This window comes from Rutidosis leptorrhynchoides, unplaced genomic scaffold (genome assembly GCF_046630445.1).
Source record: "Rutidosis leptorrhynchoides isolate AG116_Rl617_1_P2 unplaced genomic scaffold, CSIRO_AGI_Rlap_v1 contig384, whole genome shotgun sequence".
Lineage (NCBI taxonomy): Eukaryota > Viridiplantae > Streptophyta > Magnoliopsida > Asterales > Asteraceae > Rutidosis > Rutidosis leptorrhynchoides.
The window spans coordinates 1,920-16,626 of NW_027266621.1; the positions used below are offsets into that span (position 1 = coordinate 1,920).

Sequence of the window (14,707 nt, forward strand, 5' to 3'; positions counted from 1 at the left end):
AAAACGTTGGGAGTAGATAAATATCACAGACTAGAAATAATTTATAACAGTGAAAACTATCGAAACTTTTAAACAATTTTACTTTTATGGAGTAAATGAATTCATTTTGCTTTACATAAAAAAATGTTAAATTGGGGTACTTAATATATGACAAATAAAAAATTCAAAATAAAATAAAATTGGCAACACAGCATCAAGTCACCACGTCACGCTTTGTTTTTTTGTCTTATAGCTGGAGAGAAAAACTTCTAGAAGATACTCAAGGACACGTGTGCAGAAGAAGCCGCTGACTCACTGCCATTGTCGTGTCGGCTCTATGTTAAGTTCATGCATGAAGCGGATAAGGTCGGCCGCATGATAACGATAATTAAAACGTGGCGCATTATGAACGGTGATCGAACATTTAAGTGGTTCCAGTTAAAACCGAACAAAGACCGTACTACTACCTTCTGTAAATAATAATTAAAAAAAAATGGTCAAAATACTTGTCTATATAAATACCCCTTTCAGGTTCGCCATTTTAAAAAAGAAAAGAAGTTTGAAGAACTTGAATTTAAAAAAAAAAACTCACTCTCTGAAAAACATATTGTATATTGCAATATGGGTTTAGCAGAAACCGACCCGTTAACCCAATTGAGCTTGCCACCTGGGTTTCGATTTTACCCGACTGATGAAGAACTTTTGGTTCAATATCTATGTAGAAAAGTTGCGGGTCAACAATTCGCTTTGCAAATAATTGGCGAAATTGATTTGTACAAGTTTGATCCTTGGGTTTTACCTAGTAAGGCGCTATTTGGAGAGAAAGAATGGTACTTTTTTAGTCCGAGGGACCGGAAGTATCCAAACGGGTCTCGACCCAATAGAGTTGCCGGGTCTGGGTACTGGAAGGCAACTGGAACTGATAAAATTATAACCACGGAGGGTCGTAAAGTTGGTATCAAAAAAGCTCTGGTTTTTTACATCGGCAAAGCTCCAAAAGGCACAAAAACTAATTGGATCATGCACGAATACCGTCTAATTGATTCTAATTGCCGAGCTGGCAGCGCCAAGGTAATACTACTATATTATTTCATTCATATAGTAATTATTATTTCAATCAATGTCCTACGTTAATTAATTTATAATTGTAATGAAAATAATTAATTAATTCTGTGTGCATTTGTAATTAATTTTGCAGTTGGATGAGTGGGTCCTATGTAGGATTTACAAGAAGAATTCGAGCGGTCAAAAGCCAATGTTGACTTTCTCTCCAACAAGTACTACTAAATTAGAACAACAGTACAGCAGCAACAATGCCTCGTCGACTTCATCATCGTCTCACTTAGACGATGTGCTCGAGTCATTACCGGAATTCGACGAGCGACTCCTCTCTTTGCCACGTGGCAACCCTATCAGAACGTCACAGCAGAACGAATCAGACAAATCCAATCTCCTTCAGAATCTTGTCCGCTCGGGGAGTATCGACTGGGCTAGTCTTGCAGGGCTCAACTCGTTTCCCGAACTCAACTCGAGTGGAGTGACTCAGTCTTACACTCAAGGGATGGTTACGTGCGGAGGAGGGGCGCAAGATAGTAATAATAATGATGATGATTCGTATGTTCCTACGATGACGAACTCGGTCGATGAAGAGGTTCAAAGCGGAACTAAGACTCGGAAGGTTTACATGATGAGTAACCCGGCTGGGTTTTATCATCAGAACTCGACCCAGCAGAATTTCGACCCGTTTCGGTTGGGTAATTATAAACCTTATCACTCCGGGTTCGGTTTAAGGCAATGAATTGAAGGGAACCAAAGAAAGATCGAAAAAGCAATCACAGATGAGCAAAATTGCTAGTTGGTGCCATTTGTGTAAATACGTGGAATTCTTTGGCTAATTTGTTAGGAATTTTGGGATCCTAGGCTTTCAAATTCCAAGAAAATTAAGTTAGGCACGGTTCAAGTCATGTTCGAGAATTTCATTTTTGGCCCAGTTAATTTGTATATTGTCTTTATTTATTAATATCACTTCGAATTAATTCGTTAATTCTGCCCAAAAAAAAAACTAAATCTTTATCGTCCTCCTGTCCTGTGGAACAATATTTTACTACAAATTTAATAAGTCACTCTAATATGTACTTGGCCATTTTTAACTAAATCTTTAAGAATATGCATGATGCCCTAATTTTAAGTTTGGCTAATAATTATATACCAAATTCTAAGATGCATGTAAATGTAATAGCTCATGTTTGGATGGGATTATATATGATAGCAAATGCTACACTTTTCATCTATTTGTAAACTTTTCAAGAGCTTAACATAAGTAAAATAATTTAATTTTTTATGCAATTAACACTTGTACTACGTAAGTTTTAGTTCTCAGATCTGAAAGCTGTTTTGTCATTCTTTTTCAAGCTCAATCTTATTTCAATTTTCAAAAAATGATATCATCGGTCTCTATCATCATCGAACAATTTTAAGTAATTAAGAGATTAATAGTATCTGTATAATATAAGTGCATGACCTTCATCAATTAGATGCTTTGACTGGTCAAATGCCGAATCGCTTTTTACTTGCACGTGTGGTCAGCTTAATTTTAATTTTTTTCTCTTCTCCAACATTGACCACTTCTTAATTAATTGACTCCAAAGTGCAACAAGTTTATGTCGTGCAAGTTATTTCTTTCCAATTATAAGCTACCATGCCATGCTTGCGTGAGTTCGGATACGGCATTTTTTTTATTCTCCTGTAGGTTACCAAATTTTTACTGCTATTTTTGGTTAGTACTTATCATCAAAAGATAAATAATTCCAATCTCTTTGGAGCTCTTTTAAGTAAGTATGGAATAAAATTAATAAATTCCATAAGAAAATATTCAGAGTCCATGTAGAATGTAGATTGAAATTGCAAAACTCTATTTTCATCCATATATATATCGTACTTCTGATTTCTAATATATAGAAATCAATAATTAATACAAGATCATAATTTTTAATTTTTTTTATGAAGCTCCCTCATTTTTTTATTTGATTTATTTAAAAGCTACCTAGTTTAAAATGTATTACCACATGATCTCTTTGGAGCTCTTTTTAACCCAGACCTCTTGATCTAATGGTTATCAAGGTGGACTTTCATCTTGGAGATCATGAGAACGACTCTTCAAAATCATAACTCTTAAAATTTCTTGAGACGAATCCAAATCCGTTAGAATAAAAAAAAAAAAAAAACTATAGTTTGACTTTTCTTCTTCTCTGTCTCTACTTATTAGGCCCAACATCCTATCGGGTCAATTGAAAAGTTTCCACAAAAACATGGGCTTTCTTTGATGAAAGCCTGCAAGCTAGTAGAATTAAAAAAATAAGTTAGGGCCTAAATTAGAAGAATACCCACAACTAGATTTCTTCAGAGTAGGCCCAATTTATAAAAAAATATCCTTTTTACATGCAATTTTTTAGGTGCTAGAAATATTGTTTTGTATTAATACTAAAATACATGACCGGTTAATCTCTGGTCAATGCTGAGTGAATAGAAAATGGTTATTAAGCAGACTTTAACGCGTGCTTGATAGACAAATCTTTTCTCCATTAATTTGAACTTGTTAATAAAACGTAAAAGAATGGACTTTGCTACTTTTAGGCCACAAGATTAACGTCCTAAATAAGCTCATCCCTAATTTTGGTTACTTTGGCTCATCAGAAAAATGAAATGGGAAAAAGAATTCATCATCAATTCACTAAGAAATTAAATTTGTATTTACTCATGACGGACGGTTGACCATATATTTTTGGCGCGGCCATGCATTGATTGCTTTTTATATTTTCTATTCATATATGCGAGTGTGGCTGTGTGAACAAAACATTAAACAATTTATATAAGCTAACTGTCTAATGAACAAATTAAAGAAGGAAGAACTGAGTGAGATATATATAGTGCAATTTGATTAAGAATGTGGTGATGTGATTGCTCAGTGTACTGGCGTCAGTGGCGTGCCATCTCGGGAAAAAAACTAACGGCAGGGTGTACGGTGAAAATTGGTGATTGAAAAATAAACGCTGGGGCTAACTGAAATAGAAAGATAAAGGCAGGGTTTTAAGATGAGATGCGGAAACGTTGGGGGGCAAATCATAATTTTAACCATAAATCTATTTTGCATTAGAACCCCGGCAGAGAGTTTAAGTTCTATGCAAAGCAGCGTGTCAGAATTTAGGAGCATTAATCTAACGTGTAATTAGGCATGCCCTTTTTTTTTTTTTTATTGTCGGCTAATGCCGAAATTTATTCCTTTAAAACGTCCAAACAAACTACATCAATTATTTCATTCGGCAGCTCACTAAGAAAAAAACAAGTAACAATCGAAGAAGGATTAGAATTTAGTTTTGTTAGGATATGAGCTAACTTATTACCATCTCTCTTAATGAAAGAAAAAGAACAGAAAGAAAATAAAGAAGACATACTAACAAGCTTGGAGCAATCATGCTAGGAGTCCTGGACTACAGTTCTTCAATAAGGATTCGACAATCTCCTTCAATAATCACTCTCGGAATCTCCATGGATGAAGCTCTAGAGATGGCACGACAAGCCGCCAAACACTCAGCATGAAAGCCATCTTCAGCTTAAGAGTTACTATCTCTGTATCTGAATAAATGTCGTTTTAATTTTTTAAATTCATTTAAAAGCCGATATATAATCATTATTACTGTTCAGTTACATCAAATTTTGAACGAATGTAAAAAGGAAAAATGTCACTATTTAGAGACGGGGCCGAGTAATTAGTATTACCAATAGTTCATCAATTTTGAAATTTCGGACGAATCCTAGGGTTATTGATAAGGAGTAAAAAGATCGAAGCATCGACGGCACAAATCTTTGCTAGGTTTTAAAAACTATGATAATTGCTTTTAAGTCATGGTCTTAACATCTTAACCTCTCTTTTAGTAGATCCTCTCTAAAGCTTTAATTTGATAATATTCTTTTGTTCTATAGCCTGTAACACACACTTTTATAGTTAAGACCTCCCCTTTTATCTCCAAAGAAAAATAGAAAATATTAATGGCTTTGCATGTATCCGACTTTAATTTAATCTATATATATATATGTGGGCCCCCATGCATGCATATATAATCTTAATTTGATTCAGTACTTATTCCACGATATCATTGTCTAATCTGGTTAGTTGTTGGATTAATTCATTCAGATAATTAAGAATCAAATGATTGTTAGGTGAGCTGTATTATGGCATTTATGCATGCACTGGTCATTAATTGCATTGCCAAGCTAATTATAATTAAGCTACTACTAGTACTGAACAGTAAGATTAAAAGGAAAAAAAAAACAGTAAGATTAAAAGGAAAAAAAAAAACTTAAGATAAAAAGTGTTATGAATTAGAAATAGTCAAATAGAAAAGTTTGAAATGTTTCGACTCAAAAGTCAATTTAATTAATCACATTTTGAAACCCATAACTTACATGGCTATCGAATGTAAAAAAAAATAGGAGAACAAATCTGAAGAATATTATTTATGTGTAGTGTGCAGTGACCTTTGTTAGATATAGCTGTGATTTTTAAATTATCATCGAATTGAAGGACCTCTCTAGTCTCTACCGTTAGGAGGAATTGAATTTTGAAACTGAGAATTTAAATCTCTCCGTTTCAAAATACATTATATTTTTTACGTATGTGATTTGCGAGATAAAATTTTTTGTACTTTTTTGGGACGATGACCTTCCAAGTCCAAAAAATACACTTTCATTAACCTGGATTCGTAAACTTTATTTTTTTCGTCGCCGTTACGGTGGCTGACGTAGCAGTTAACGAATTTATTATGGCAAATCACAGCTGGTAAATTTTCCACGTCAGCAGCACATCCCAAATTAAATTTAGCCAATTATACGGTTTATAATAGGGATACGATGTTTTAATTATTAGACTAAATAAATCCGATATATCAAAATCAAATCGATGCATATTGTATGATCATTCATAAAAAAAAATTACGTGATCCAGTTTACTATTATAATATTTGAATTGAATGTTTGATTTGCCCACAACAAAGTTTAGATAAAAATAAGCGACGAATTAAATTCTTGATCTTCCCCCCCTCCAATATCACCGAAGTCTTTTCAATTAGCTTTCACATATATATTAAGATTATATATAAAGCCATATTGGGGATTTGCTTAGCAAATGACATCGATCTGAAACCTAAAGCTTAATTTGTTCCCACTCTCAAACACACATTATCACATCCGTGTATATTATCTTTTTGTTGCCTCATGGTGGCCAGTGGTCCCCAATTCTACACGTGTCCTCCGCTGATCGGCCAAGATTCTCACGTGTCGTCCTCCAGTTATGGGCCGGCCTCATGGCGCCACCAGCTACCGTCAGCTAGCTAAAAAACCATTGCATGTCTCCGTCAAACATCACGTGGTGCCGGTAGTTTTTGCATAATGACTATTGCTAGGGCTAATTTAGTCAAAGAAATGAAATGGATCACTAATTTACCCTTTCTCTTAATCTTATATACAATAGAGAGACTTTTTCAATTTGTTCCAATTGCGAATTCAATTGCAATTTAATTACAAATTTTATTGTCAAATCAACATCCGACACGTGACGTTTTATAAACGAATATTAATTTGACACATGTCTTTAAGAACTTTGAGTTTAATTAGGTTTCAAGTTACAATTTTATTCCTAATCAATTTCCTATCTATTATTTAAACAATTATTCCTAATAAAATTATAATACACTATATCTTTTTCTAATTTTCTTATTAAACAATTTTTCCTAATTAAAATTAAATATCCTTTTTTCCTATTCCTAATTAAAACGGGCATATTTTCTTTTTTTCTATTCAAATGGATATATTATTATTAAAAAAAATTATTCCCAATCAACTTATAATATATTAATTTTTTTCTATTTTTTTATTAAACTATTATTTCTAATAAAAACTTTCTAGATATTTTTTTATTCTTAATTAAAACAGACATATCTTATTTTTTAAACATTAAGAATAACTAAATTGATTAGATGTAATTATAAATTTTATTATGAAATCAAATCTTAATATGTAACTTTTACTTTTTTTCTATGTTTATTATTTTTGAAAACAAAATAATTTTTTAATTTTAATAGGATTGTAGATTTTGAAATAAAATCAAAATAATTATAATTGATATAAAGTTCTCTTTTGATATAATATTTGGCATAAATTTAATAATATTAATACAAATAATTATTATGTAATTTTTATATGATATATTTAAATTATTTAATTTTTAAAGTTACAGATTTTCCGTCCAACGGACGGGCCCACTGACTTGTACTTAAATAATTACACATCACATTCTCATTAGTCAATTTAAAGAGTCAATTCATTACTCTGACGTACATAAATCCTACCCCTATAAATATAATACCTTATTAATTATATATTAATATATATATATATATATTGTATGTCATGCCAATTGACTAAGCAACAATTAGCAATGTCAAGCTAGCTTCTTTCTCTCCAATATTTCTCTTCTCTGCAAATTAAAGAAATCATGCTCTCAAAATATTTCACCATAAAATCTCACGTTCTTCAACAATATAATTAATTAAGTCTATTGATTAATATATTAAGGGGTATTATAATTAATAATTGGTTTGTCAATGGAAAGCACCGATTCTTCCACCGGCACGCAGCAGCAGCCGAACCTGCCACCGGGCTTCCGTTTCCACCCAACGGACGAAGAGCTTGTAGTTCACTACCTTAAAAGAAAAACCTCATCGGTACCCCTCCCTGTCGCAATTATTGCGGAGGTTGATCTCTACAAGTTTGATCCATGGGAACTACCAGGTACAAATTTTATGTATAAATATAATTAACATATATATATATTCTTTATCACAAAAAAAAAAATGTATGTATATACATATATATTTATCCTACTAGATCACTTTAATAATTAATAGGAAATTTAATTTCTTTGATGAATTTAAGTATTCATATTAATTTAATTATTTTATCATTTAAGAGGAAAGTAATTAATATAGTTTTTTATTTCTTAATTGTTAATTGATATTATTCAGCCAAGGCCATGTTTGGCGAGCAAGAGTGGTACTTCTTCAGTCCAAGGGATCGGAAGTATCCAAACGGAGCTCGGCCAAACAGGGCGGCGACATCAGGGTATTGGAAGGCAACAGGAACTGATAAGCCAGTGTTAACTTCAGGAGGTACTCAAAAGGTTGGTGTGAAGAAAGCGCTCGTGTTTTATGGCGGTAAGCCACCCAAAGGAATCAAAACAAATTGGATCATGCATGAGTACAGGCTTGCCGATAACAAGACGTCTAGTAATAGACCACCTGGATATGACTTAGGCAACAATAAAAACTCATTAAGGGTAGGTATATGTATAATTAATTATAAATTAAGATTCAATAAATATTTTACAAATAATTAAGGATTGTTTTTGGTGGATCTAGTTAGTAATTGTTACATGATCACTCCCATTTTAAAAGAAATTTATCATGTTAATTTGTTTCTTCATCAGACTACAGTGATTTCTAGCATATGTAGGGGTTTAATTGCCTAATTATAATTTTGAAGTTTTTACATGTGCTTAATTTGTAGCTTGATGACTGGGTTCTATGTCGAATATACAAGAAGAACAACACGCATAGGCCCGTTGATCACGACAGAGAGGATTCGATGGAGGAGATGATGATGTTGGGGTCCAATATTATTCATAATGCAAAACTACATCTTGGTAATAGACCAGGAACGACAAATTATTGCTCCATACTTGATCATCAACAGCATCATAATAACTTGTTTGAAATGAGCAACGATTTGGATTCTTCAACCAGCTCAAAGGATCATCTACCAATGAAAAGGACGGTACTGCCCTCTCACTATTGGACGACGTCGTCTGATCATGATCATCAGGCGGAAGACACTTGTGCAGGACCTTCTAAGAGGTTTCACGGCGGCGAGCACGACCAATTAAGCAATACTATTAATGTTGAAGGGAGTACTATTATTGAGAGAAATTCAAGTACTGATCATGGTGGTTCAATTGCAACTCTCATTAGTGATCAGCAGCTCACACAAACCCCAACTTCAATGGTCGGATCGATGGGAGATGGGATTTTCAGGCAATCTTACCAACTTCCGGCAGGAATGAATTGGTTCTCTTGATGGGAAAATTCTCATCTATTTTATGATTTGAGAGTTTCTAAACTTTGATTTTGAAGCATGTATACTTTATCTGTTGATATTATCATACAGACTTGCATTAGTTGGGTATTGAGATTTTGGTTTGTTAAGTAGCATTAGTGACTGATTAATTAAAACTTAGATGGCCTCTTTGTATTTCGATAGACTTGAGTTTGTGGTTAGCTGCCAATTTCAGGTAAGGGGTCATACGTACAACAATATTTACGCAAATATTTGTATATTTTTGTATATATGCAATTATATACATTAGAATATTGGTTGTTGTAATATGAATGAATTAATGATCAAGATGCATAGAAAAATAGCAATCATATTGGTATGCTACATTTGATGCGGAAAATAAATAATTAATAAAATACTATTTCATGTATGATACTGATATTTTCCTTAGGGCGCATTTAATTATATAAGAAAATTAGTTTTTGTGGCTAATATTGATTAGGTTTCCAAATTTGTGCTGTGAGACGGGAGTGGATTTTAAATCAAAAGAAAGATTATATAATTAGAAAGATTATATAATTAGTACCATTTTCAATAAAGATAACTAGCATATGTTAATGCATCGATCCCTTAGTTAATTCACTAAGATCGATTAAATTATGCAATATATATTTCAAAAAAAATAAAAAATTATTCAATATCTAAAGGGTGTCCAGAAAACTTTTTCTTGTGACCACATAACCCTAACTATTACTTACTTAAAAGTCATGGATTCCTTAAAAAGTCGTTTTACTTTCAAGTATGTATATATTTGTATTATTTTTTAAATATTTAAAATATTCGTACATATTTCCTTTTGAGTTTGATGGTGGAATTCAAGAAAATTGAATGGTTTATATATGATAGGTTATAATGGGGTTAATGTATGTAAGTCAGAGTGATTAACTATAAATTAAAGCGTAACCTAATTACTAGAATGGCATAGCTTAGAAGTTAAGGTTTGGATAAAAAGTAGAGAAAAAGTTGGTGGTAAAATTCAAAGTACATTGCCATTTTGAAAGGTTTTATTTATTTATTTATTTATTATTATTATTTTGATGATACTGCCATTTTGAAAGATACCACGTAATTAATCTGAAAAGCAATTTTGCTTTTCTAAATATTTTGAACTATACCAAAATTTCATATGGACCCCAAACTAACTAATTCCATAACACAAGTCCGCGAGCTATTCTTCCGTCTTACATACTGGTCCACTCCGTTAATAAATGCCAACCTGGCATTAACATCGTCAACTCTTCAGACCTATCCTAAATGGACTTTGGCGCGTACAGAAATGGTCCAGCTTATCCTACGTAGCTTCTGTCACTCACCGAAACCCAAATCCATTATTCTAATTATTACTTTTCAGTACCTAAAATGCCATGTCATCACCGTTTCTTGATTTAACAGCTTCCTTAGTGCCACGTTGGCATTTATTAACGGTCAAGACTTGCGTGTACATATGACGGAACCATTGTCGCGGACGTGTTTGTGGTGTTAGTTAGTCTGGGGATCTGGATGTGATTTGGTGTATAAAATAAGGACCTTGTGTGTAGTTATCCTAAAAAAGTTGGAGTTAAAATTATTTACAAATTCAATCTTTATACTACATAAATTACTAATTGCTCCCTCAATTCAGCTGTAAGGAAAAGGAAAAAAAAAAGGAATTAAAGAAGATTTTGTTTATCTTTGGTGACTAAGTGAGCATTTCACGATCATGAAAAGGAATCGTTATCTTAAAACCACACAAATCAAATTAAAAACCCACCACGATTAATTAGATTTCCATTCTAGGGAAAGAGTACAAAAAAAACTTTATATAAATTCATATCTCTAATTGCTCAATTTTGGTATATTGACATTAACCCATGAAAAATGCGTTTGTATTATGATAATCTCCGTCCTTTTTTCTTCCACAAAATTCCAAAAAATATCTCTAGTATCCTTTGATGTATACCTTCATAATTATCTTCGCTTTCACATTATATTTATATGTATCGAATCAAATCAAACATATACATATCCATGCCTATGGTAATGGTAATGGTAATGTATACTTACAAACATCATATTTGCATATAATAAATTTTCTGATATGCAACTTCTGATATGATATCCACTTTTTTAACGATTTGTAACAAGGTAATCTGAATCTAGCTACTGTGGCAATTATTATAATGCGAAATAGATATCTTTATTGCATTTCTAAGCCACAAGACAATTGCATGCACAGATTTGTCATGACCAATTGGCATCAGCGTCTTATTTTGGCAATCCTGAATCCTGAACCACATCTTGGTGGACCTAGCTAGCGAGTACCTGAGCTGTTCCGGAATCAATCCAGCCAGGCCTTCGAGAATACGTCGTCATCTAAAAAGCCCATGTTGGCCCATAGATGACTCTTTTTTAGTATTATTAGGCTAGTTTGTTTCGGCTTTTGAAAGGATTATTTTTAAAAAGTTATTCACATTTTTTTTCTCAATTTTTGAAAAGTAATTATATCAAGCTTTTCATTTTCCTCGTGAAAAATATGAAGACGGATATAGTTAGTTACTTTTCAAATGTAACTATTGCAGAAGCCGAAACAAACTGAACCTTAATTAGTTATCATATTCTCAAGTTCGTGAAATTTCTAGGTATAGTTTAATTTTCTTGTTCAAATTGAATTTGTTTGGTACAAGTCGGTGGGCCCGTCTGCTGGACGAAAAATCTGTACCTTTGAAAGATAATAATTTAAATATATATTATATAAAAAATTGTATAATAATTATTTTATTAAATAATATTTAAATCTATGTAAAATATTATATTATATTAAAATAAAATTATTTTAACTTCATATCAGTTATAATTATTTTGATTTGATTTCAAAATCTATAATCCTATTAAATTTAAAGTATAATTTGTATTCAAAAGCACTAAACATAGCAAAAAATAAAAGTTATATATCAAGATTTGATTCCATAATAAAATTTATAATTGCATCTAATCAATTTAGTTGTTCCTATTAATTAAAAATAATATATGCACGTTTTAATTAAGAATAAAAAAATATAACCGATTTTTATGAGGAATAATAGTTTAATGAAAAAATTAGAAATATATATATATATTATAATTTAATTCAAAATAATTTTTTAAATAATATGCTCGTTTGAATAGGAAAAATTAAGAAGAATCTGTTTTAATTAAGAATAAAAAAAATGAATATATGAATTTTATTAGAAATATTTTTTTAAATAATAGATAGGAAATTGATTAGGAATAAAATTATTATAAGTAATTGGTGGATTTTTATTAGGAATCATCATGTTATTATTGTGTTTTGATTTCCTAATCAGAATAGGAAAAAAATAATATCATTGACTTAAAATTATAACTTGAAACCTAATTAAACTCAAAGTTCTAAAATACATGTGCCAAAATAATATTCGTTAATAAAACGTCATGTGTCGGATGTTGATTTGACAATAAAATTTATAATTGAATTTATAATTGGAATAAATCTAAAATTAAAAGCCCTGCTATTGTCTATACAAGTCGGTGGGTCCGTCCGTTGGGCGGAAAGCCTGTACCTTTAAAATTATTAATTTAAATATATATCATTTAAAAAATTATATAATAACTATTTGTACTAAACATTATTAAATCTATGTAAAATATATTATTTAAATAAAATTATTTTAACTTTATAACCGTTATAATTATTTTGATTTGGTTTCAAAATCTACAATCCTATTAAATTTAAAATTTATTTTGTTTTCAAAAATAATAAACATAGCTGAAGGAAAAGTTATATATCAAGATTTTATTTCATAATAAAATTTATAATTGCATCTAATCAATTTAGTCTTTCCTATTGTTTGAAAATAATATATCCCCATTAATTATTTTATTTAAAAATAGAAAAAAATATAATCAATTTTTATGAGGACTAATAGTTTAATGAAAAAATTAGAAAAAAATAATATACATTATAATTTAATTAGAAATAATTTTTTAAATAATATGTCCGTTTGAATAGGAAAAAAGAAGATGTGCCCCTTTTAATTAGGAATAGAAGAAACAAATATATGAATTTTATTAAGAATATTTTTTTAAATAATAGATAGAAAATTGATTAGTAATAACATTATTATATTAGGAAAAAATACTTGGTAGAATTATATTAGGAATTATTATGTTATTATTGTGTTTTGATTTCCTAATTAGAATAGGAAAAAAAAATATCATTGACTTAAAATTATAACTTGAAACCTAATTAAAATTAAAGTTCTAAAATATATGTGTAAAATCATAATTCGTTAATAAAACGCCATGTATCGGATGTTGATTTGACAATAAAATTTGCGATTGAATTTGCAATTAGAACAGATTTAAAATTAAAAAAATCTCGCTATTATATGTATAAGATTTGAAACATATACTCTATTTTATTTTATATTTTTTTACAAATAAAGTTTTTAGAGCAAGATGAGTATACTCTAGACACAGAAGAAGTCATGATCTAAAGGTCTAACCGTCCAAGAAATCATTATCAAGGGCTTGAAATGAATAGTTCACTTAGGTAAAAGGGTTGCTTATTTTTCTTATGCAGTTAGAATGCCATTTGAACTTAGCATTTTAGTTGTAATAATCATAAGATATTTATAAAAATTGTCTGAGGGATCAAAGAAATGGTCCCATGGTCTAGTGGTTAGGACATTAGACTCTGAATTTGGTAACCCGAGTACCAATCTCGGTGAGACCTTAAATAAAATGCTTTTTTTTTGTTAGTATTTCTTTTACATACTGAATTTGAGTAGGAACTAGGACCTAATGGAATGTTCTGTAAATTCTGGGGACATTCTGGACAATTGCATTAAATAAGAGTGACCGAATATGTTTCCAGCCAATCAAATTCTTCCAGATAAGCATTTTGGAGATGAGGCGCGCCAAAACGTCTCTTCTCTCAGTCAATCTCTTCTATCTGCAACTAAACCAAACAACACTCGCTCGCTAATGGCGTTCTTCTCTCTTTCTTCTTCCTCCATTTCTCTCTCACACAAGCTCTCGTTCAACTTCTCTATCTGTCCATGGCAGTCGTCATCTACCCATTTTGCGTGTCGACTCAACAGGACTCAAACCCAAAATGTGCCCATATCACACCAGGCGCACAGTCTTAATCTCAGTTGCATGGCAGCTAAACATGATACTGAGGTTGGGTTTTGTTTTTCTTTCTCTAGATCTAGTTTAAGTCAATTAGTGCTATGGGTTTTGTTTTCTTTAATATATGGATTGCTTATTTGGTACTTTGTTTGGTGAATTGGTTTAATGGCTCAAGAATACAATGCACTCGGTTTCTATTGCGTGAAACTCTTGATCGCGACAATTCTGGAAAAATGGATTTTGTGCTTTCTGAATGTTTTCGATCCATAATTGTAAAAACTAAAGCTTTTTGACTCCGTCGTTTTAGCTTTGGTCGTGTTTTGTTGGTTTTTGGTTCGATTTCAAGCAATGTACGTAGAGGTGATATATGCTC

At 31.2% G+C, this 14,707-nt stretch overlaps 2 protein-coding genes across 2 annotated transcripts; both read left to right on the forward strand.

Moving 5' to 3' along the window:
* The first annotated feature begins 600 nt into the window (after positions 1–600).
* Positions 601–1,777, forward strand: LOC139883341 (NAC domain-containing protein 72-like). Its single transcript, XM_071867528.1, has 2 exons — positions 601–1,050; positions 1,178–1,777. Exons 1-2 carry the CDS (start codon positions 601–603, stop codon positions 1,775–1,777), a joined length of 1,050 nt encoding a protein of 349 aa, XP_071723629.1.
* Positions 1,778–7,637: 5,860 nt separating this feature from the next.
* LOC139883338 (NAC transcription factor 56-like) lies at positions 7,638–9,165 on the forward strand. The gene is made up of 3 exons (XM_071867526.1): positions 7,638–7,824; positions 8,058–8,368; positions 8,599–9,165. The coding sequence occupies exons 1-3, from the start codon at positions 7,638–7,640 to the stop codon at positions 9,163–9,165; spliced, it is 1,065 nt and encodes a 354-aa protein (XP_071723627.1).
* The last annotated feature ends 5,542 nt before the right edge of the window (positions 9,166–14,707 follow it).